Consider the following 25,940-nt stretch of genomic DNA (forward strand, 5'->3'; position numbering starts at 1 on the left):
AAAAAATCACCCCTACAAAGAATGTATAATTTACATACGCAATTTCACATACAACCGGGACCCAATAATTAAAGACGTATTCGTTTTGACAATAATATATACAAGGAAACCCAATAAACATTAGTCTTATAACTTAAACGAGAATTTATCTACAGTAATAGGTAAATATATCTAAAATCGGTATAAAATCCCAAATATTACAACCGTTTCAGTATTCATTTTTGATTTAACAAAGTTCATTGAGTACATAATCATTATAACACCATTACCATGCTATACCTAATACTAATTAATAAAGATATATATTTTTGTTATATAACAATAAATATATAATATTCCTTTTACTAAAAAATAAATTAATAAACTACTAGACTTACGTTATAGAAAACATCGCATAATTATTTTGCAGAAAAACAGCTAAACTTTACACTGGACTATTACAAAGTTTATTGTTAATGGTTTTTTTATGTAGTGACAAAATTATATTTTACAAAGAACACTTTGTAATAGTGAACAGTAATTGTAAAACTTATTACTCATAATAATCTTTATTTATTGCTATAACGACTTACAAAAATACGTCAACAAAACATATATAGGTACATATATGTATATACTGTTAGTTCTTTTGAATATGTTATGTAACAAAATTACAGAATAAAGGTTAAAGTTACTAGTAGATACTTCATAAATCAAGTCGAGGATGTTATTATTGAAGACACGCCATCTTGAGCTATGTTTGTCCATTTGCACATGCGTTTCCACGCGTATAATGCATGTCAGACGTTAACCGCGTGTTTTTGCGTTACGAGCCTTGCAGTACAAAGGTCATGATTCTTTACGAAATATGACTCATCAAAAGAATGCCACAAAATATCCTTTAATCCGTGAATATTAAAGAAAAAGATTGATCTATAAGTTCGGGTATATATATTCACTTTTATGTATAAGTACATGAAATCGTATAAAATATTATAACTTACTAACGAAACACCCCGGCTTGCTGCAATGCTTATACAATATACTTACTACAGAATGTCTGACTCACTTTCTTGAAGACCTTTATAATACTCTTGTTTTGATCTATCTCGTAGGGTTTGCAATGTTAGTGCAAAAAAGTGTTTATTTACGAAATTACTTAAGAAACCTCCAAAATTATCAAAGTACTAGTACATTATATGTATTATACATATAAACCTTTCTCTTGAATCGATCTATCTATTAATAAAAAACGCATTGAAATTCGTAGTGTAATTTTAAAACATCTAAGCATACATAGGGACGACAGCGTTAAGCGACTTTGTTTTTATACTATGTAATAATGACTATTTCATATTTTTTTGTTCTTAATGACTACAAAGTCTAATCCGATTTATTATACTGGGTTAAAATCGCAAGCTGAACCATTAAATTAAAAATTATTGAGTCTTGCGCCCGACGCATTGTGTCGAATTGCGGTCCGACCTATGATAGTTAGGCCATCGGGCGTACACGTGTGTTAACAGACACACTTTCTGTGCATAGATGGATGAGATTGTCTGCTGACTTTGAGATAAGCCATCGTGGAAGATATTCAGACAGGAAAACTATCATAATTAATTACATTTATTAATTTTCGCCCCATCATATTTCATCATAAAGACTTTAACTTTACTAAAATAAAAAATCAAAATCTTGAATTGGGCTTCTTTTAAAAGTCATAGATACAACAACAACAGCCAGTAAATTCCCACAGCTGGGTTAAAGGCCTCCTCTCCCTTTTGAGGAGAAGGTATGGAACATATTCCACCACGCTGATCCAATGCGGGTTGGTGGAATACACATGTGGCAGAATTTCTATGAAATTTGTCACACGAAATCAGCACGAAATGAATTAGAAAGACAAATTAAGCACATGAATCAGCGGTGCTTGCCTGGGTTTGAACTCGCAATCATCGGTTAAGATGCACGCGTTCTAACCACTGGGCCATCTCGAAAGTAACTTACTTAAAGTCATAGATAATTATTCTGATTAATGTCACAATCAATATGCAATAAGTGTCGACTTTGTTTTTACAGAATAGCTCTACTTTTAGCAGTATTGATCACACTATATTATTATGAAATGTCATATTCGCAAAATATAGTGACAATAGAGACTAAACAGAAATAACATGATATTAAGCAAAATGTTCGTCATTGTCAAAATGAGTAATAAAGATATTATATTTTAGTCCAAATAATGATTGCAGCATAAATAAATTTAGACTTTTATGCTATGCGTATATACTATAATATGTATATCGTTGTAACGGGGCTCGTAAATTAATAATGTCATTTCTTCAAATTTCGAAAGGTATGGAAAATTTATTAAAAAATGAAGTAATTGGATATGTAATGAGCTTTATTATAATTCTGTAGACTGGACAGGAAAACTGAAGATTTTGATGCAATTTCTATCAATGTAATCATTAAATAATATATAACTTTCTCACCTCAACCTCGACATTATACATACGTACACACACGTGTAATTGGCCTGAAGATCTAGCAAGATTTAAAGTGAACATAACACATTCACAAATATACTCAAATAAGATCTTTATTTTATAACGGATCATATCGACATATGTGTAGAAAAATATTTAAGTAAATTTCATAATTGTATTTGTTATTTATTTTAAAGAAGGGCCACATGATTTCCGTGAGACCACAGAAGCATTCAGACCATTCCAAACAGGGGATTAGCGTAACCAGGTCGCTACGTCTAACCTACTGCGTATATGCTCTATTTATATCCCATTTGGATACGCTTCATCCTACATCCCTACACTATTGCAATTGCATCTGACAATATGCAACTGCGTATATTACTCAATAAAGTACCGGCTCTATTCATCTATTACACTCGATGTTCGACTACGTTTACTCTCTATGGCGCTACACATACGTTAAAGGGCTCTATTCATGTACCTAAATATGGAGAAATAGATATATATTATTTTATTGAACTTTATGTTACAACGATGTTATTAACATTGATTTTTTTTATCCTAAACATTACATATATGCAAGTAAAATTTATTTTGTATATTATAATATTGTTTATTATTTAATTTTATCTTCAGAATCAATCTTATAAATATATAAGATTTATCATTAATGAGCTTGAAGAGTAAATACTGTGTTTAGAATCACTCAACAAATAAATACATCGGTGCAATTTTTAACAGAAACATCGTTAAATTTTATGCTCTACAATTATTATGTATTAAAGCTTCTATTTTGTATAAAATTAGATAATTACAAAGAGAGACCGAACCGTTGCAAAGCAAGATGAGTAAATTTAATGATACTTCTTTAACAATGTGAATATAATGTTACGTGGTTTTACCGTCGACGATACATAGAATTCAATGAATCAATGTTGATATTAGTACTGTTTTAACAATAGAAACATAATAAGAACAAAAAGAAAACATTACATGTGTTAGATATAAACTTCGCAGCGTTCCCACTATGGAGGATGCCGCCGTGACACATGAGTAATGAATATTTTATTGCCTGTTGTTGTACTGCCCACCAGATACTGCATTCGACTAACTGTAAGTGTGACACTAGATTCAGTTATTTTATTTGTGACTCTTCACTGACTTAGGGTCCATGTCGTAAATCAAACGAGACTGTGTTTCGAAGGTTTCAAATGTTTTTAACGCGCTGCAATATATATTTATCTATTTATGTATGATGTAGTATACATACGTTGTTTTATAGAAAATGTGTTTAATTATATGTTTGAAATATGATATGATCATTTTATTATCAAATTATATATACATCTAAGCGATACATAAGACGAGCGTGCAATGTCCACATACTTTAGTTACGCAAATACTTTTTATTCATCACTTATTTTAAATTATTATACAATAATTGGTAGGAAGACTGGCTAACTCAATACAAATGATAATCACCGCCAAAACGTATTGGCCCATAAGAAATATAAGTGGGGCCCCCTCTTATGGAGGCCCTGGGCTTGTAGCCCCAGATGCGCTCACATAAATATAACTCTATCTCCCAAAAAGTAATATAGACCTATGTAGAATAGGTATATGATTGATTAGTTTGTTAATTTAGGAGACAATTTTATTCGCGAAGAAAAGGTACAAACTATTTTATCGCGTATTTTTGTCATTTGCAAATAAGAAAGAGCGTCCAAGGAACACGATGGAAGATAATTTTGAACCCCACAAGTAATCAGAACTCATTGTGCCATTCGTAGACAGTGTCCAATCATAACACCGTAATTGCATGTTGTATCTGATGCACACGAAACGCGTACTTGAGTCGGGAAACTTATAGTCTGTAATTTATGTGTATCAACACGCAGCCACAAATAATCGTAAGAATATTACGCTGCGCAGACGTCGGTCAGATTATACAGATGAAATATGAATACATTTGAAGTACGGTCGCCGAGTGTAATAAAAATACTCGTTTGTTCGACGAAACAGATTTTAAACACAACTTTGACGGCAACTCAACTTGTAAAACGCATAGAGCTTCTATAAATGAAGCCGACACTTAAATTATTCGCAGATTTCTGTTTCAAGTTAACATAAATAAAGAATGTCTGCTAGAGGCTCATTTGCTCGCTCGCCGTCGTAAACTCTCCTTTCCCGGGAGTTTATTATTATAAACTTATATGATGTTAGCATTTATGGGTACTTACTACAAATCATGATCAAAACAGAACCGACTCTACTCTCAAGAACTATAAATTAAATACTAAAAAAGGCAAACAGAGGCTTCTTTTACTTTCAGGCTAGACACCTTAACGGCAAATGGGTTTAATTAGAAATCGGTTTTGCGTACTTATTTGAACAAGTTCTCAAGTGCTCAAGAAATTGACCATAAGTTGTGTTTAGACTATGCAAAATGTGCAAAATTATATTAATATATTTTCTTTTTAAAATTGCTTAATATTTAACATGACATAATCGCCTACCTTTAAGAAATATATAAAATCATAATATTTTATTAACCTTAGATGTACGAATGTGCGTTTATGAACAGACAGGTTTCCAGTCATTACGAAGAGCGGGAAACAAGTTATTGCACTGAGTGCTCATTTCATCACGTCTTACTATTTGGAATTCAAACTATTTTACATCATGATAATTCTTGCCTCCGATCTAGAAGACTCCGTAAGAGATTATAGGCAATTTGTTTCAATTATAATATTAATAATATAATATGTACTTACCTAATCTATATTTTTCCTTCCTTTTTTATTTCACTATTGGTCATTATTTTGTCGTTATCTAAAACAGACTGATTCATGAATTTGCATGTTTCGAGCATTAAACATAGTATACATATTTTGTTGTTGTATGATTCGTAAATGCCTATTCAACAAAAATCTAATTTTTGACGTAACGTAGGAGAAAATGCACCTGCTAAATATATACACATAATGACGTAAACAAACTTTTTGCAAATATTATAGTCACGTGGAATCCTAGCAGCATGTCCTGCTGATATCATAATATTCAAAGCGTATTTCATAGAAAATAAGATAAACCAATGAGATACCTAATGTATGGTAGCTTCACTTAATTGTAAAATGACGATTCAAAAGTGCTTATAAAAGCCTACTTGAATAAAGTTTATTTTGATTTTGATTTTTTGATTTTGATATGTTTGCAGTTTTTCTCAATAAAAATTGCTTTGTAGCCTTTGTAATGCATTTCCTACATGTTTAATTCGTTATTCGTTAAAAGTCGAGTTATAATATTACCAGTCATTAATGTTTGACAAAAGAATAAATGAAGACACATTAATATTCTTCTAAAGCATACGTCACGCCCAGCCACCGGCCTGTTAAATTTAAACGTTAATGTTTCATACCAAAAAGAAAATTACATGAAAGTAGGTTCTTAAATAAATAAAGCTATAAGAGCAAAATTAAATCCATCCTTGGTTGGGAAAGACTCAGTGGAAATATCAGACATGGCACTTTAGATAAGCTAAAAAGGAAGAGACGAACCTACGATCTAGATAGGTGCATTTTAGGTCGTAGGCCAATCACTCAAAGCTATTTCTATCACTTAGTTGCAGTTAATGAGGCGTTGTTTATTAGTTGTTAATAGGAGAACAAAACAAATGCCGATAACTGGCCTTGTCGCGTTCTAGATTGGAAACATCAATCTAACGACAATTTTAGATCCATGTCTGTAAATAGATTATTGTTTGTCTAATTTGGAGCAACAGAATTAGGGCAATGTTTAAAACATGAAATATTTTCTTATCACCACAAGGGTGCAGGTCATCATTGTCAGTAATTATTGGTATAATCTTATAAGTAAGTTCACTCGCGATTTTATCTATCTGTAAATATGATAAAATTAATCTTTTCTATACATACAATACTAAATATAAGCTTTTTGCTGCACATTTAAAATTTCCTCATTTACGAACTGAATACACCGAATAATCATCATAAATCAGTGTTTTTATTTCTAAGAATTTTTAAATAATGTAAGCAAAGTCGTAGTCAATAACTGTACGCTGTAAGTGATTCCCTAAAACGTCTAGCGGCGCCAACCGCAACTGTCATATGTTATCTATTCTAATTAAATAAAGGAACAGAATGAATGATAACGTGTAATAATCACTATAACAGTTAATAGATCATTATAATTAACGGACATTTTGCTAGATCGAACAAATTAAATCTTTTTATTAACTTCATTTATCTTTATCTAAAACTTAATTGAAATATTTACAGATTATCATTAGACTTTTTATCATTGTTGTATGTTATTATATTTTTTTTTCAATGCATTGTTCTGTCATTATATATATTAAATCTAATTTTATTTGTAAAATAATAAATATGCTCTGTTAAAGACACCGTTTGCGTCTTATACCTATAATATATTATTTCAATGTTAATGGAATCTTTAGGAGATTTCACAAATATAATAGTTTTAAAGGATGTAGAAACCATAAGGTGTCACTAACGAATAACATACATACATAACATACAATAGTATTGTTTATAATTATGTTTGTGACTAAAATACCTATCTGACCTCTAAACCATGGATTCGGCCGCGTGTGTAATGACGGAGATTTATTAGGTACCCTTTGTCCTTTTCTGTACCCCTAACAACGTGTTGCTAAATTTTATGATGATCGACCGAGCTATAAATGCGAAACATACAAACTAACACAATTATACGTTTATAATATTCGTTAGGTTTACGAGATTCACCTGACTTTCCGCTTAAAATTAATATGTTGGATGATTGATTAATATGAAAGCTTAATATTAATAAGTTTTTGGTATTTCTGTTATGGGGTATAAGGAGATACCTAGATATGTAAGGAAACCTTGTCGTACGTTAAACGGTGTTGTACTTACGATAATAGCTATTACTTGAAAAAAATATTTAAATCATTTTATCTATTGTGTCATTTTAACTGTTGAATAATCCGAAATCTACACAAAAGTGAAGTTAACTGCTGACGCTGTCTCAGAGACGACAATAAAGCTAATATTTAGCAAATATCATGCTTTATTATTAGATATATTTAAAATCTCTTATTTACACTGTAATCTCAGTAGGTACGTTAAAGAAAAATATGGTATTCAAGGCTAACATCATTTTTAGTGTGTAATTTTTTTTAAATAAATTGTTGCTAAGAACTTATCTTGGATACTGGTCAAATGTAGCGGAAAAAAATATTTCTAAAGAGAATAATAAAACTCTTTGATTATATTAATGTTTCTAAGCAATTATTTTTTTATTTAGATACATAATAAGTACATATTAATATTCGAGCATTTTTATTGTTTTATAATGGAAATTAAAAATATAATTAAAAATAGATGTGAATAATTAAATAATATTATATTGTAATGTTGGTTAGAGAAATGTGGTTATTCGATTATTCACCTTAGCGATCATTGTTGATTGAGAATGTTGTCGGAAAGAAACGCCTCGGACCTGAGAAGAACCGGCGAAAGAAACTCAGTGGGATAAATTTACATTCATGATAAATCAGGTCTGCTGTACCTTTTGTTTCTAAATTATTTTGTAATTTAGATGTGACAAATACTTGTCCGCTATTTAAGTCTTAATATATTTTTTTTTTTAAATAAAAATATGAAATGGATCCAGCACCTGTACTCAAAGGATTTCTAGGAGAAATCGCTGTATTAGACTACAACATGCAAGATGTTTTCTTTCACCGTCGAGCTGGAGATGTATTATAAACAAAAAATAAGGCACATGAATGTTCAGCGGTGCTTGTACAAGTTTGTACCCACAATCATCGGTTAAGATGCACACGTTCTAACCACTGGGCCATCTCGGCTCTCCATGAAGTATAAAGTCTGTATGCAACATATTATACATGTTTAATAGTTTCGTAAGTTCCAATGATTAAAAAAACGTACGAATCCCCAATGCAACCCTATCATGAAAAAATCACATAGACATCTTAAATATATGACATTTTATAAACAGTTATTTCTACATAATATTTTATCGCAAAATATCCTTAACATATGACATAACACACTGGTTATTGCACCAGATGAGTTATTAAACCGACGCTGGCGAAACCGCGAACAAAAGCTAGTCTCAAGACCGTGTAAACACTTGAGTTAATTAATTACATCTCGTACCTATTATAAATGACAACAGGCGACACAGTTGCACTATGATTAATTATCATTAACACGCAAAGGACTACATCCATCAATATATTGTCACTGTTCCTTTAAATACTACTGCTATATTAAACTCTTCGAGTTATTGTAAAGAAATTGCTATAAATAACTAATGTCAGTGACTTGCTATAGGCGTCTGGTAGACAGTGGCCGTCTCACCGCGGGATATTCCATACCTTAATGTTTACTCACAATGAACATACTCAGCTTCTAAGTTACGCCATTTCCATTGCTTATTGTATATTCAAAATTGACATCATTTTAACTAAATATTTTTAAACTTTTTCAGTATATTTGTACAGAAGCTGTAAGTAGTAATTAAACCACTAATTACTAAAGACCATTCTACATATATTCCTGTGAAATGAAAATAAACGCGCAAGTAACAATGTAGGTCACAAATGATCTTAAAAATAAATCTTCTAATAGTATACACTAAGTATTAAATAAAACCTATAGTTATGTCTTTTGACATAAGTTTTTAAACAAAAAATCTAAAATGAGAGCCAAGAATATCTACGTTTGTCGTCAATTCTTCTTTGTTTACATAATTAAGTATGATTAAGTTCGTTTCTAAAAATAACAATGAAAACAACAAGCTCTTGTTACATTTGAAATCATTAGTTTGTTGACTCCGCCTAAAGAATATACTATCGAGATAGTAGTCTCTAATTGTGATATCGCTGCGTAAACTATTGTTTAAATTAGCTAACACCATTTTTATATATATTTTTTTACGAAAGCGGTTTAATTATATTATCGACTATCTACTTACTAGGTAATGTTATTTAAATACGAAAATATGGGATATCACTTAAATGTTACGTACTTAATTGAATATATACCATAAATTTAAATTACAGTGCTGTCTTTTGTTATATTTATAAACAATAATCAATAAATAAAGAGATAATAAATTTAAATCAATAATAACAGTAAAAATGAGTCATTTTTCGCGAACAAGGTGTACATGGACACACTCAGTGCAAAGTTTTCACGTGTCGAAGGCGCTACGGGCGGGGCGCGACGAGGCGGGGCGTGGTGGGTGCGCACACACCGCCCATCATCAGTTATAAGCGTGAGCGACGTACGCGCTGGTGACAGCGTGAGCAGCGCAACTGAACGACGCTATAGCGTGCGCGGTGCGCCACGACTGCGACCGATCGAATTTCGCGCGCCGATCAGCGCAAGTGCCCGATTGTGAAACAATCATACATCACCAAAATTCCAGGTCTTCAAAGGTAAGTCTTGATATGCATTATCAGTGATTTCATAAAAACCGTCCGAAATCCTTTTTTTTTTATTAATTTCATACATAAAAAATAAATAGATATTAAATTGAACAAAGTATGTTTCCATTTTTTTGTTTGTGATAATGTTTACAATAACAATAATTTAGAGTTGTATTTTTTTTTATCTAGTCGATGCTTCCGATTATCATATTTACGATATATTTTCATCGGAAACAATATATAGTAGTTCACTCTTCTTAAGTCATAAGAATTTTTAGATTACCTGCATTGCTTTATACACTAATTTTGTCTAACAAAATAATTAGAATTCAACTATTATTTTTCACACATATTTATAAGTCAATCCGTCCGTGATTTACATGGTCATTTATTAAAATGCTAAAGCAAAAATAATCAGTGATAAACTATGACATTTGACAAGCTTAATATTTTATTACTTGCCATTCAAACATTTACAAAATTCGTTACTCTCTATAAAACCTAAGTCCACAAATCAAGTTTCATATTTACCCTGCTGCAAAGATCTTGACTACGTGATTAAACAACTCTCATTAATGAACGGTTGCTATGTTTTAATGCTAGTCTGTTAAAGCATTTAACAAAAATAAAAACAATAAAACTAATGGGATGCTAAAAATAAATTTCTTTAATTTGAAAAAAAATGAATATTGATGATATGTGAGTCGAGATGGCCCAGTGGTTAAACATGTGCATCTTAATTGATGATTGCGGGTTCAACCCAGGCAAGCACCACTGAAGATACTGCGTGAGGTAACCTGCATGTGTCTAATTTCATAGAAATTCTGCCACATATGTATTCCAGCAATGGAACAGCGTGCTGGAAAGGTGCAGCGTCCAAAAAGCTTCTCCGCAATGGAGAAGAGTGGGAAATTTACAGGCTGTTTTATGATGAGAATGTCGATGTAAAAAAGATATCATAACTTTTAGTAGTAAAAAAGATATCATAGTTTTAGTAGTTTTATTATTTGTTTTTAGTTTGCGTCGAAAAACCATACAAAAGTGCTCATATTCATCAACTGTGTTTAACTAATAAACGGTACCTTAGAAACTGATTTCTAGGTATATTTCTGATATCAAAAATATCGAACTTCCATACATATTGAGTATCATGAGCCTGACCAATTTCACACTTTTAAATAATTAATTTAAAAAAAACTTTGCTTCATAAGCAGAACCCTCACCATCGCTTTCCGATACATCTAGAATTGAAAAAATAACTCTTGCATAAAAACTATCATTCTTTTAAATAACCCTGATTTCATGCTTTTAAATAATTATTTTTTTCAATAATACTGTTACAAGCGTATATATGAAATATGAAATAATTAAAAAACATGATTTACGTTAGTATAAAACCAATCCTAAGCATGCTTTTAGGTGACTTTCAAAAATCTTTAAAAACTGACATTAACTGATAAACAGGAACCTATAGGCAGATTTCCATATAACTAACAGAAATGACAAACTTCCAAATAAACATTTATTTCCTATTTGAAGGCAAGGAAAAAAGAAAACATTATTTATTCATTCGTTCATTTTACCGTTTTAGGTCTGACATTTGTTTTTTTTTTTAATAATAAATAGGTGAATACACCAAAAATTAATAAACCAAGTAGGTAAAACGGCTTTGAAGCTTTTATTTTTACAGATTAAATTATCACATAAATAGGTTACTATTAACATTTTAAAAAATCATCCTAAAGTTGGAAATTAAATAGTATGTAACATTTTTCGTTGCATAGGTAGTTTGTTGTTTACTTCAAAAGTTTTCTCAAAATACACTTTTAACTCGCATCGTAATATTAAATTTATATATTTTTGTAGGATTGAACAAACCAACACTGTAAATGTACCTACATATATTTTTTTCGTTACGGGTGCGATCTACTACCTAACGACAGCTTAAGTATAGGCACATATGTAGGCATACATTGTTCGTTTTAATACTGCTATTCATAAAAAAGGTACAAAGAACATCAACAGTCTGTCGTTTACTAAAAGATAGAACTTTTATGATGGATCTTAACTTTGGAGCGTGTATCGTAAATCTTTATCGATGCCGCCAAAGCCAATTTGTTGCTGTTATTAAAATGAAGAAAAAAAAATTTCCTTTTCGCATGAAGGTTCATTTTGAATTTACTCTATTATTATTCTTATTTCAATTTAAATAACTTAATTATTTTATTGTTCAAAAGTTGTTACCTGTTATATAGAAAGATCCCTTTTATTGGTACAAAGCCTTTGTACCTCTCTTTTCCTTACTTAAAGTATAAAGACTGACGTATTTACTGTTATTCTTTAGAATTCTGGTGATTTTTTTTCTGGAATCGATTGTTTTTATTGTATACAGTCCAAAAATATTGTCTTTATAGAAAAAAATGGATAAGAATACAACCTAAACTATTAAATAAATCTTCAGCTTGATTATATTATAGTAGTAGATGTTTATGGCACAAAAGTTTCAATTTAAATATCTAAATTATATAAAAAATACCTTCCATTTCCAACAAAGTTAGTTCTCTGGAATTATGTTATAAAACCATAAATATGACAACGCGAAATTATTATAGTTTCTGTGCTGCCGACTAACAAGTGTCAACAGTTTGCGTTTGTTCCTTGTATAATGTGTATAACAACAATATCTCATAAAAACGTACAACCATTTTCCTACTAAGACGACCCATATACATAATTTCCAATTTACACACTAGTATTTATTTTCCCTTTTTTTGTCATGTATGTAGCATTAATATAATCAAAACTAAAAAAATGATTATTTAGGATTTTCTGGATAATGATTCAAAAGAATAATGCTTTCTTATTGAAAAAAATCTCTTTTCAAACTATGCAGTTTTGAATTTAAAATAAAACTTATTTATATTCTTCAAGACCAAGACTTTTGATATTACATGTGGACTTGAAACATTATTTTTCAGTTTTGGTGGGTCAAACTCAGAGTATGTTTATTGACTCTATAATCCCTTAATAGGCACGGAAATCAATATAAGTATCAAATTTCTCGTAATATTGTGCACCACATTTGGTAAAATAGGATGTGACAGACGAACAGACAGTCGAGTGAAAAGGTTTCGATAAGCATTAGAAGCCCTAAAACATTGTTATTTTGTTCCATCGTGTAACAAATTTAACTTTAAAGTAACATATGCATGTATGGTATACATATTGAAACATAAAGGTGCATGGGTTATTCATATGTAGTGCTTAAGAAATAGAAACGATGGCCATCAATATTTTATTATTGATTACCTATTATATGAATTTTATTGCCATGGCAACTGAACGTTTCTATTTCTTAAGCACCACATATTTACATATCAATTCATATCAACGGCAAATGCGAATATCCGGCCCGGGAGAACCTGTGACCATAGTTTAAGACACTCACTGTTACTGCGTTAGACCTTCGTCAAATGAACTAGAGTACATTATTTTGGCGTATCTTGCAGCATGAGACGCCCTGATTGAAACTAGCTCTATTTTGTATTAAAATATCAGTAGGTATCGTTATACAACTTCCTACTACACTATCATTCCAACATGATAAAATACCTTCTTAAAAATTTAGACCAATTAATTTTATTAGCGTTATTTTGTATATGTCAAAAGTTTAAATAATAACTGAACCCATAGTGTTCCGAGTGCTGAATCCAACTGTTTTCAATCAAAATCACTCACAAAGTAATGTAGTAAGCGAAGTGTATGAATCTTATAAGGTCAAATTTTAAATTGGGGTCGGAGGCGTTCATCGAACGGGCATTCTGCTACCTGCGACCTTGCCTCTCAGACATTAAATCGAATGTCTGTCTCCAACAAAATATTGAAAGCTAGATGACACGAGACACAAGATATTTTAATTAAAACTTATATGATAATGTTTATCAAAACATAACCGTAATTGAAATAAATATTTTAAATTAAACATGTTGAAATCAAATCAAATCTTTGCCATATCGTGTTAATAAAACAATTTTACTGATACGAATACATACATGCAGACAGAAAATAAGAGAGTAATTTAAAAATGAAAATTAATAATAATTTCAATTTACTGTGTCTGTTGTGGACTTATAAATAAAATAAACAATAACAACAACATCATACACTAAAAAGATAAGTAGGTACGTTTATATGCTCGTAGTTTTATATTATATATTTCTTTGAATGGAAGTTTATTAAAAATAATAATTTACCTTCTTATTTATGAATTATTTACATTTAAGTGTTTACGAAATATATAGAAATTAAAATAAAACATGGCTAATGTCAAAATTATGGTAGATTAGCAGCAAATCCTTGTTGAATCGCAAATCCTAAATTGGTTTGTAAAAAAATCTAACGAGCCTTTTATCACTAATCACCTAGTGGAGATAATAAGACCGGGTATCTTCTAGATTTTTGCACTGTTACATTTGAGCAATTTGAACTTAAAACGGCAAGGAATTCCATTCTAATTAATATAAAAGTTTTAAATTTATTTTATCAAATTAAAATGACATGTATCATCTATTTAGAAGGAAAAAAATGTGTTTCTGTTACCTAAAGTTTTTACAACGAATCACAAACAAGAGACAAACTTATGTAATTTTTATTACCCTATTATTATTTTTCAAATAATGACGTAAAGATAAAAGAAAATACACTTATTTGGTGCTAGAGTATCGGTGTGTATACTGAAGGCACTGACCGCTGCCGCGAAACGTCAATTGGGAGAGCCGACGATACACTTGACCCCGCAACTCTTGAATTACCTATCGTCTGCTTATTCGCACTACCGTGTCTTGTTGCTAAGCATTTATAAGACACAGGTACACACTATAGACACACGAATACAAATCTTAAGCTTTTTTTTCTTTATATCTCAGACTTATAAGCCATTTTATTTATTTCACAACTCATTGAGCTATACAAAATTATAAAAACAAGCGATTAAAAAGAAGTGTCTTATAACCCACCTGTAGATCAAGTCTGGTTGTAGAATGGTAATGATAATAATGATTAATTACATAAATAACACATAAAAGTATTTGCGGTACAATCTAAAAATTTAGATTCAATTACTAAATATTTTGAAACTTGTTATAATAATTTTACGTTCAAATTTATATATATATTTGATACCTGAGCTTTTTTTTTAATCTGTATTATTATCCTATGTATGATTTTTAAATAACAATCCGATCTTAAGTGTTGATTTAAACAGCTGCGGCTTTATATTTGTTCAAATATGGTACTCAAAGTTTATTGACTAAAGCAGTGGTAGTTGGCAAGGCTGCAGATCAAGATGTAATTATTCAATCGAGTGCACGAGCACCGAAGCGAGCGTTCATCAGACACTGTGGGATCTCTAGGGCTACCAAAAACTCTAATCGGGATAATATTATACCTACTCGTCTACATTATAAACAATTCACATCTTAATAATAACTTATTAGTATTTGCGAATAATTTGAGTACTTTATTTATGAAAATAATTAAAACTTTCAATACAAATTTATACTTTATGATGATTCTAGAATATTAATTTAAAATATATCATATAATTCAAGGATAACTCTATGTAAAAGCCCTATGAAAGAGGTCAACGCAAGGCGCGGTAAAGCGAGTTAGAAACGGCGAGTGCACGCATCTTGCATGTGACCGATTGACTGCCTCTGACACAGTACTTGGTATTCACGCTCACTACTAACTCACTAACAACTTTTCATTGCACCATCTATCGTAATATAGTCTTAATACAATCGACTTATACTGGAATTTATAAAAATATAAAACTATAGTTGTTATCTTTCCCAATACCTATTGTAAAACTAACCTAACTCAATGTTTATAATATTTTGTATGTAAATGAATGCAAAAATTAATTACCTACTTGTAATCATTTATGATAAAGCATTCTGCTAACATAAATCGCATAGTTTTATGGAATGTTGTTTTAAATCACGTGTTTTTTATAAGACGGTTACATAATTATTGTTCTTATAATACTGACCTACTGTAAAATTGTGTCATTGAAGTTATTTTTAAACACAACCGTATGATTGGCTTAATGCATCGTATATGCTTGGGGGAGATAAATTGATTAGGACTAAAAATAACGACTTCAATAAGGTAGTTTGTCTTCCTTATACTTAGGAACGAATTCTAAGAATTATCGTTTGTTTGGAAAAGACAGCCATGTAAACTCGCTGCTTGTATTTTGCGCTCGTATGTATTTCGCACTCGGTTGAGGCATGACCTTCATAAAATAAAAGGCAGAAAAATATAAAAAAATAGCAATGCATGATGGTGACGATTCGATCTGATACTGCACCCACCCTACACTATTCTTGGAATGGCACTTAAGGAAAGGAAGAAGCTGATTTGCATTTTTATGAATGATGAAGGTTAACACATTCATTTGTCTCGTTATATTATATTTACCGCTAAACATTTGGCTCGTTTAATAATTTAAAAATATATGAAATTTATTTTTTCAAATACCTAATGTTCGTGAGATCAGCAAGGTATTTAAATATGTAACAAGTAATTGCAAACGACCATTTATTTATTTGTTAGTGTCTAAACTATAACCTTTTTGACGTGCGAATGAGGTGATATGACGGCAAGGAGGTCGTAAGCCATTTATATTGGTAACTTATTGCAATAAAAAAAAAACAGGATGAACAACTTAAAACAAACAATATACCTATGTAGTTTTTATTTAATGAAAAATGCAGTAAAAAAAAGTAAAAAAAGAAAAGGACATCGAACCATTAAAAAAACATAATATACTTAATTATCTCGCGCAGTACGCCGCGCCGTACATCAACGCAAATGGTAGCGCGCACCAGCCAAGTATAAAAAATATCCTCCGTTATACCAAACAGTATTTTCCTTAAGGATTACCAGCCACTGGCAACTGACACGAGCTCCTTATCTGATTTCCTATTTTGATGGCGGAAACATTTATTGGTGCGCTTTGTGAATTAAAACTGATTCGTATGCCGTGACGGCAAACGGGATGTTTTTGTTCTACCAGTCGTCACAATTCTTTCGTCCCTTGAGCTTGGTGCCATTACTAATTTACATACTTACCGCCGTAATATTAAAAATATTTATTCATTTTATTAAACACACTCTTAAGTTACTATTCATTTTACTCCATATGTAATTATTGGTTTTCTTATATTCTTTAAATAAGCATCAATCTAAATATTTATCATCTGTCAAGCTATAAAAATAACGTACTTTAAATAACAATAATAATCAGACTTTTTTTTGACCTAACTCATGATTATGAAATTAAATATCATGTAAGGTATTATTTTATGTATTTCTTAAGGCAAAACACTAGTCCTTTACTTACATAACATGGTTATTTTATTTACATAATTGTATAAGTTTCACAATAACGATCGCGGTTCTCGGAACGCTTGTATATTTTATAACAAACTAAGTAACTTGTAAAGTAAAATTAACAGGCACTACACGTGCTTTGCTGTAATATTTAATTTAATTAAACTTTATAGCATATTTTTAAAATAATATTTTAACCCGGTTATTTTTTATACAACGACAATTTAATAAATAACCAACATTATAATGTCGTATTCTCTAATCAGTTTATGAACAATTGTCCTTTTTATATTAACCTCATCTATGGTGATTTTAAAAATTAAGTTTTCCTTATTTCTTGCCGGAAGTAGCATAGTAGTATCTATAGTTTTCAAGTATGTACTGTCAAATCTTATATTAAATCTTATCTTCTTCTTAGGTAGTCTCTCCGACGAGCGAAGTTTGATAGTCCGTTTCGTATATTCCTACCAATTCGTTTCAACTCGTGGTTGATTTGATAGATTTATGAAAGATACTCTTGTATAATTTGTAAAATTAAATACTATAAATAAAAAAAAATGATTAAATATTGTATAAGATTTTACGAATTTAATTAAGTCGTTTATTTTTTCGAAGTGGTGTGGACAGATTTTTGAGGTTTCAAATGTGAATTTTCGAATCTAAGGATATACTAAGTCTAATCAAAGATAATGATATAAAATAGATAATTTACCTATATATTTTTTCTTTTTTTATCAGAAAATACTATATTTCTCATTCGCTTATATACCTATTAAAACTTCTAATGGAGAAAGCTATATGCAACTCAGTGTATGGGAAACAATGTATTAGAAACGTTTTATTTTCACATTACATGTAGAAACATTGCATTCGCTTTGGTAGTTTACATTCAAATATAGAATTAACTATTATTATAACTCGATTTTAAATTTAGAACTAACTAAAAGCCAGACGATTACCGGCTACTTACGCGCTCTTTAGTGTGGATTTCAATAAGTTGATTTTTGGGTTCGATTAATAGCTCATTAGACTGCTATTAAGTATAGCAAAACCGTCTCTTTATCTGTTAGGTATAAATATTTTTGAAAAACTCGTTAACAACATAAAACGATTTGGAGCATTGAAATGAATAGGTCATTCTATTCTACTAAAAGTGCATTATATTACCAAAGTGGTAGTTTCACTTAGGAAATGAAAATTGTATAATTTATGTATTGTATCCGCTATCCTCAGTATAGTATCAGGGCGGAGCCCATATCATGTTACACTTACCCTTCGGTATAAAAGCGTTTAAACTTCTCGAGTTACGCACACTCGCAGCTCAGATTACAGAAACATACGTTTGAAAAAAGACGCTTCAAACTATTGCTAAGCTTCCGCAATATTTTATGAGGTTACTTGATAAAAGTTATTGATTAAAACCTTTTAAATCGTTATTATGTTTCTTTTTTTTAATAACGACAAAAATAACATTTTACGTGCCCATATTAAAAAGTAAATGTTGTATGTAAAAGTCTTATCACATGTATTTCTTGGCGAAATAATAAATTTAAATTTAGTTACTGATTGAACATGGACACCAATGGTTCCATGAACCTTAAAAAAATGAATTTGTAATTAGTCCCTTGATTTAAAATTTACAGTTTGACGTTTTTTACAGATAACAACATGTTGGTGAAGAAGTTAATGCATATATCTGTTTTTGGACTGGCGATGCTATGGGACTGGAAGAGCGAAGCTGCCACGGCCGCTGTAAAACTGTGTGGCCGCCAGCTCGGCGACATCATGAGCAGAGTCTGCCACGAGTATAATAGCCCTACTTGGGATGCGCCTACAGGTGAATATCTTTTTTTATATTTGTAGATTACTGCATCAGTTTTCTGCTGTAACTAAGCGTTTTATTTTAAATTATAATGACGTAAATCTTTATGATTCATATTTAAATAAACCAACGGCCAAATTTGAATACATGAGTAAGAATATATTTAAAGGAACTAATCTCATTCAAAAATTGCACGTGCTGAGTTAAAAAAAATAGAACAGCTTTTTACGCACGAAACGCTACAGCGATAGCTCAAATTCAGGTTATCAAAACACTAAAATACTATCACGCATTGTTTTTAAGAAGTTTATTATAATCTGGTATTTATAATGTTTACTATAAAATATACTGAAATTCTAAATCATTAAACCTACATTAACCATAACAATAATATCCGCTTAACAACAGCAATTAATATTAACCGCTATTAAGAAGGTCGCTCCGTTTGATTGTATAATATTGTCAAGTTGAAAACGATATCGATAGTTAGTAAGTATACTGTATTTATCAACGTAAAAATAATATGCATGTTTTTTTCACCTTTCTTATTTATCAGTTTCGGTAAATGTATTGAGGCATTTTATTCTGAGAACAAGCGAGGCATACAATATATATATATTTTTTCTTTTGAATGTCCTACCTACTTCAAATTTATAAAGTTGTTAGAAACTTATAAATCTTTGAATTCTCGGCCAGTTTTTATACCATAGTCTTTATCATTTATATTTAAAATCACATTAAGTATAAATTATAAACACTGCTCATTTCACATATAAAAACCATTATGGTATATAAATATTAATGGCAATGAAAACAACATGTTCAAATTTGCTTTATAATATCTAAAAATATATCACAAATATTTTAATAAAATTACATACACTTAGTTACGCGGAGAGTGCACCACTGTTAAGTTTACGAGTTTAGGTAAAGAATTATTACGTTGAACGTTTATTAATAAATATATTATCTGTGCTGGTATAAGTTAAAATTATATTTGGTTATCTGTTACTATTTCTGGTTACTTACTGTTTCCAGTCATGTTATAGCCTCGTTTCTAATCGATGCTATTCCCTAAACATCCCAAAATTAGGGAACAACGGATATACCAAATAATAAATTAATCACAACAAAGTTTTTTGATGTTAATTCATTATTTTATATTTTACTAGTACACATTTGTTGTCACTAACTTTAAGATGTGAATACAACTAAACATCTTGAACGACTATTTACATTTTTTCTCTAGTTGATACTATTTTTACGATTAAAATAATTATAGTCTTAAAGATACCATAAAGGCACTGTCCGACATTGATAGATATACATAAATGTGTATTTTTATCATCGCATCATGCGACCTCTTGAATGTTTACATCTAATACTTAATCGCAGGAAAAACAACTGCCAACACACTTACCCTCTTATTTAATAATGACCCCACATACACATAATATCAGTCCAGAGAGCCACGGATCGGTTTCGTGATATGTAACATTCACATATGAGCCAAGGACGTCGATAGGCGGCAATATTGTGGAATTTTCCAAACGAAAAATAGGCTAATGTTTAATACGACGTAAGAAATATTGATAAATAGTTTTTTTATAGTGTTTTGATTCACAATTTTTTTTTATGTCAATCGGAATATTTATCAAAATATTTAATGAACCATGCAAAAGGACTCTCGGCATTATCATATAAAAACACTCTACTAAGATATGTAAAAAAAATATGAGAAACTAATTTTGTTAAAATAGACATAAGAGTACAAAAAAACACATTCGAAACCGCTAACCGTGTAATAATTTCGCCAGTGGTAGAGCAACCAGCTGCATTGGTGAGAAGAAGAAGGCGAACTGGAATCGCAGATGAGTGCTGTGTCTTCGGATGTACTTGGGAACAGCTAACTGCATATTGCGCAATAAGTGCCAAGTAAGTTACTTCCTTATATATTATATTTGAAATAAACTGTGTATGTTCAATTTAATCTTCAGTTTATCATAAAACTAACATTTATTACTTCTTATCTTTATCGATAATTTTTTTATTTAAAGAGTGGTAGAATATTAATACGAGTTGGGTTTAAACTTGTGTTAAATATCTTAGAGAAGAGATGTTATTTAATCCTAACATATGATAAAGTTACCTACATAAATAAAATATAAAAACAGATTAAATATAATATAAATTGAATGGAAATTCTTTATTTTTTATGCGATTCAAATAAAAATAGGATGATTTGTCCATAGAGAAAAATGAGTTATAAAGCTTATCTCCACAAATATTGTATATGTTTTAGAAATCAGACACATTAATCTACAGATGGGAAAAATAAGAAACCAAAATTAAACATCTGCTAAAGTTATACTTTACTGTTTAATAGCGAAGATGCGATATTTTTATTCTTGTGTTTTATTTAAAGAACTCCATATAGAATAGACCAGAAGTATATTAAAAAATTAATACACTGTAATTTACTCCAAAAAATACGATTTGAAAATGTCAATTTAAATTTTCGCGCGAAAACATAAGTATATGACGTCACTCCTGTCTGTCACTGGCCCACTGATAGTACTTGTCCTCACTGGCTTTCATACTTATAAATTTTTTCTACACCTTTAAGACATTATTTTTAAAAATTTAAACCAAACTATGGATACTCCGAAAAAACCTCGTTTTTACGTATGTTTTGTGCTAATTTGTTCATCTACTTGAATATTTTTTTCAAATAAATTTTGTTTGACCTTCTGACAAAAAAGTGAGAAAAAAAGCTTTGACAAACCAAAATTCCATTGTTATTCGCAAAACGCAATTAATTTTTGTTTCAATGTTAACTTTTTTACAGCTATATCCTCAAATAAGGAGTCCTAACAGGAGTGACGTCACTGAACGCTTTGTAGTATTTTGAAATCTATTCCGTTTCAAGTTACTTTGAATTCGCAATTATTGTTATAAAACAACATTATATAGAATATAAACCTTGCAAAAAGACCTTTTTATATTTCAACAGCAAAATTTTCGTAAATATTATATTTGCACGTTCCCTATTGAATTAATACCCAATCTCTATTCCAATCGAAAGAGTGAAGGTAAACAAATCTAAGATTTACATACTCCCTGGAATTTGCTAATAGCTTTGCTACATTACCCAATAGCCAATACTAGTTCTTGATTAATAAATCTTAATTTATAATGTAACACTTTTCCACCTAACCACTTATGTCAACTTTAAGTTTAAATCCATGTTTTGATATTAAGCTTGCCATTTTTCACGAATTAATTATGAATAAGTACCATGAATTATTGAAGATCTTTCACAATATGCCTAATAATATCGCGTCAATTGAAAGTTACGCCAAAAATAGAGCATAATAAACTAGTGTTTTGAGTAAATAATTCATCATCACACTACCTACACAGGACTCCTAAAATTCAAGAGGCCTTAACTTAGCTACCAACTTATCTTAAATCTTACTTGTAATCTTGGCTAATAATCAATATAATTGAAATCAAACAGATCTGAATCGCCGTTGGATTCCATGGAAGCACACATGATCGCGGACCGATCGGCGGAGGCGGAGGCAGAGGCGGCAGTGGTTTCTCCGGCAGTGGTAGGCAAGGAGTGGTCTACAAGCGGAGAGACGGGGAGCTCTCGGCGCGAGGTGGGACGCGGTCGCAGTCGCGGGTACGGGCGCGCGAGGGCGCGAGGGCGCCGTTGTTGGTGCCGGCGCAAGAGGCGCTCGGGCCGACGGCGATCCTCACTCATGGGTAACATGGTGTGTCTCACCTTTGCCGTGTTCTTGTTCTCTTTTCTTTGTGTATATTGGTGGTCAGAGAATGTTAATACAAAGTACAGCCGGTTCTAAATCAATCAAAGCATGTATTTAATGGGAAATAAAATATGAATACTTTAACGTTCATATAAAACACACTTTTAATAAATAGATATATATGAATCATAGTATATTTATAAAAATCATGATATATAATAATAATAATTTTATTATCAATTATGAGTCACCTACCGATATACACAATGTCTAAAAATATGATTATACTTAGGTGCTATTATGCTCATTGTTATAAAATTAACTAAAAAGTACTTTAGTTCGTCTTTTAAAAACGCTTTTAACAAAATATATATTACAATTTAAAATATAAGCTAAATATAGACAACGAGATTATAGAATCTCGAATTCGTCTCTAAACGATAATTACGGTATTTAATTGTGAAGTGATAAAATTGTTCGGACAACAAAAACAAAAGAGAACATGAAAACGGCTACTAACACTCATATTAACGCTTTCGCATGTTTACTAATAATGTCACGTAACAAAATCAATCATATTATAATTAATACGTTGGGGCCTAATTACATACATATTACCGAGGTATAATATTCAAAAGATATGACATAGTTTATAAGTCGTGCATTTGTTTTTCTTAAAATGGACACCATGGGTATCAAATTTAACCAAAATCAAATATACTCTATATATTTTAATAGACTAAAAAGTATTCAATTATGTGTTATTGATATTTAAAAAAAATCCTTCATTAGATTCATTTTATTAGAATTTTTAATAAGATAAAGTTGACATATCATAATGATCGGTGTTTATCTAAGTTGCAAAAGGTCACACATTTAATAGTTTCGATCTTAGGGGGTGTGACCAGAAATATTCGTTACAACGAATCCAGATAATTGGTAACGCTTTCTAATTATAATCATCGTTACACAAAATCTTATTTGTATCAACTTGTCTGGGATAAATTTCAGGTTTAAGTAAAATAGTTCACAGTGTTCAATTGTGATATTAGGTATATGTTCGTACACTGTCCCGCGCAACCGAACCGTATTTTATTTAATACCCACTACTAGAGTTCATATGATATACCTAATTCGCAAAATAAATATACAAATGTAACAGTAAATCATATCAAATTAACCGCAACAAGCCTTACCAGGTTTTTATTTTCTTTTATATACCTACGCCTTATTGTTAGTTTTTAAGAGAATAGAAGCAATGCCCTTATTACCGCTATTTCACTTCACTACCACTTGTGTTAGGAATGGATACCACAACGGTTCAGGATCGACCCTGTGATTGTGATATTTTATATCGCTATTGACGATCCTTACCGCTATCCTTAACGATAATCAACGAAAACAAACTCAAGAAAGCCAGATCGGATCTCTACCCGAAATATAAATATATCACTTATATAGGTAGAAGGTTTCGATTGAGAATAAATAAAAATAATCCGGACTAATTTTTCAGGCAAAATTCACATCGAATGGGTATATTTATATAAAATATATGTACACATATTTACAAAACCTAATTAACTCAACATTATATATTTTTTTTCATAATCATTGAAGAATCACGGGGCTAGAATATTGGTGTGGTTAAGAACATCATTAACACTAATATGCCTATTTCGTTGATATATTTAATGGTTATTAATAACATAATGTATTACTAACGTAACTCGTAAGTAATTAACTTTACCTACCAGTCACAATACGGACGCAATTAATGAGTTCATATCAGGTTATTATCAAATCTGCGAGCAATTAATTAAACTACCATGACCTTTGCTCCCTATGGATCCAAACAAGTTTTGTTTAAGTTTATTGATAAAATAACGAACTACAATGCATTTTTTTCCTTCTAGGAGCTCATAAAAGGTGCCGCGCGCGCTGCGCCCGTATTGGGAACAGTGTCGCCCCTACTGACATGGGGCAGAACCCTGAACACTGACTTGCCATCGATTGAACGAGATCGATACGCATATGTTGCAGTCTACACATAAATTAATCGACAGCAGATAAAAACGAGCAAAGTAAACAACATGCAATCACTCGCTTGCATTTGGTGCAGCGACCCGGTGTTCCCTAGGTCAATGTTAGGAAATATGAGTAAACAAATATTAACTGAAATATGACATACGTAAGTTTTAGATGAAAGGCAAAATATGGTCAAAAATGTAAAATAGTTATATATATACGTAACAAGTACCTTCCTTGCAATGTGTTCAAATAACTAGCATTAATATGTTTACCTAATAGATAGATTATTCTTAAAACTTACATCATTACAAATTTCTGTATTCACTTGCATGGTTAACAAACTTAAGGTTACAAGCAGACCACTAAACTCATTTTGTCTTTTACATTATAGGAGAAACTTACTATATAATTATGTATTGTATTGATGTCATAAAAATTCTTAGTATTTATTGTGCACTGTAAATGATACCTCACTTAACTTTTTTTTTCAATATATCTTATTGCGAATAAATACTATAAGCGAGAATATTGTATTCCAGGTTCTATTTATGCTTTAATTTTGTAAAATCTATGTGTAAAAAATATATTTAAACTGTCTGCAATAGAATGGAGCACCATAATAGATACATTATGAAATTATGAATATTTTATTTTCTAAGTTTTATGTAACTAATCACCTACCACATAAGATTTAAAGATCTCTAATGAATCTGTGATAATTCCAATTAAAAAATAATTCATTAACTTATAAACTCTAGATTTATACACTTAGTTTTGTATTTCCTTGCCATGTTTGTAATGTGCGTGTGTTTTAAGATTTAGGATGTATTATAAATTTTATAGTAAGAACAAAAGTGACTGATTAAATGGATGCTGTAAGTCTAAAGTTAGTTTTTTGTGTTAGACATAGTCATTCCTAATTGTAGAACCCCCTTCATTAATAATCTTCATGAAAAAGTTGAAAA

At 30.6% G+C, this 25,940-nt stretch overlaps 1 protein-coding gene across 4 annotated transcripts; it reads left to right on the forward strand.

Annotated features, from left to right (window-relative positions):
* Nucleotides 1–9,785: 9,785 nt before the first annotated feature.
* LOC124544087 (insulin-like growth factor I) lies at nucleotides 9,786–25,861 on the forward strand. Of its 4 annotated transcripts, none has more exons than XM_047122512.1 (5): nucleotides 9,786–9,963; nucleotides 19,013–19,189; nucleotides 20,992–21,109; nucleotides 22,695–22,953; nucleotides 24,861–25,861. In XM_047122512.1, the coding sequence occupies exons 2-5, from the start codon at nucleotides 19,021–19,023 to the stop codon at nucleotides 24,996–24,998; spliced, it is 684 nt and encodes a 227-aa protein (XP_046978468.1). In that variant the 5' UTR covers nucleotides 9,786–9,963; nucleotides 19,013–19,020; the 3' UTR covers nucleotides 24,999–25,861. The 4 variants fall into 4 exon arrangements, with proteins under 4 accessions (XP_046978468.1, XP_046978469.1, XP_046978470.1 ...); XM_047122513.1 differs by having other exon boundaries at nucleotides 22,695–22,945; XM_047122514.1 differs by having other exon boundaries at nucleotides 9,787–9,963; nucleotides 22,695–22,839.
* The last annotated feature ends 79 nt before the right edge of the window (nucleotides 25,862–25,940 follow it).

Source organism: Vanessa cardui, chromosome 4 (genome assembly GCF_905220365.1).
Source record: "Vanessa cardui chromosome 4, ilVanCard2.1, whole genome shotgun sequence".
Lineage (NCBI taxonomy): Eukaryota > Metazoa > Arthropoda > Insecta > Lepidoptera > Nymphalidae > Vanessa > Vanessa cardui.

What these genes read in the sequence shown, in the direction of transcription:
- LOC124544087 (XM_047122512.1), top strand. Translation starts at nt 19,021, where the DNA reads ATGTTGGTGAAGAAGTTAATGCATATATCTGTTTTTGGACTGGCGATG. An exon ending in TACTTGGGATGCGCCTACAG is followed by an intron (nt 19,190 to 20,991) that starts GTGAATATCTTT and finishes TAATTTCGCCAG; the next exon opens with TGGTAGAGCAACCAGCTGCA. An exon ending in TATTGCGCAATAAGTGCCAA is followed by an intron (nt 21,110 to 22,694) that starts GTAAGTTACTTC and finishes GAAATCAAACAG; the next exon opens with ATCTGAATCGCCGTTGGATT.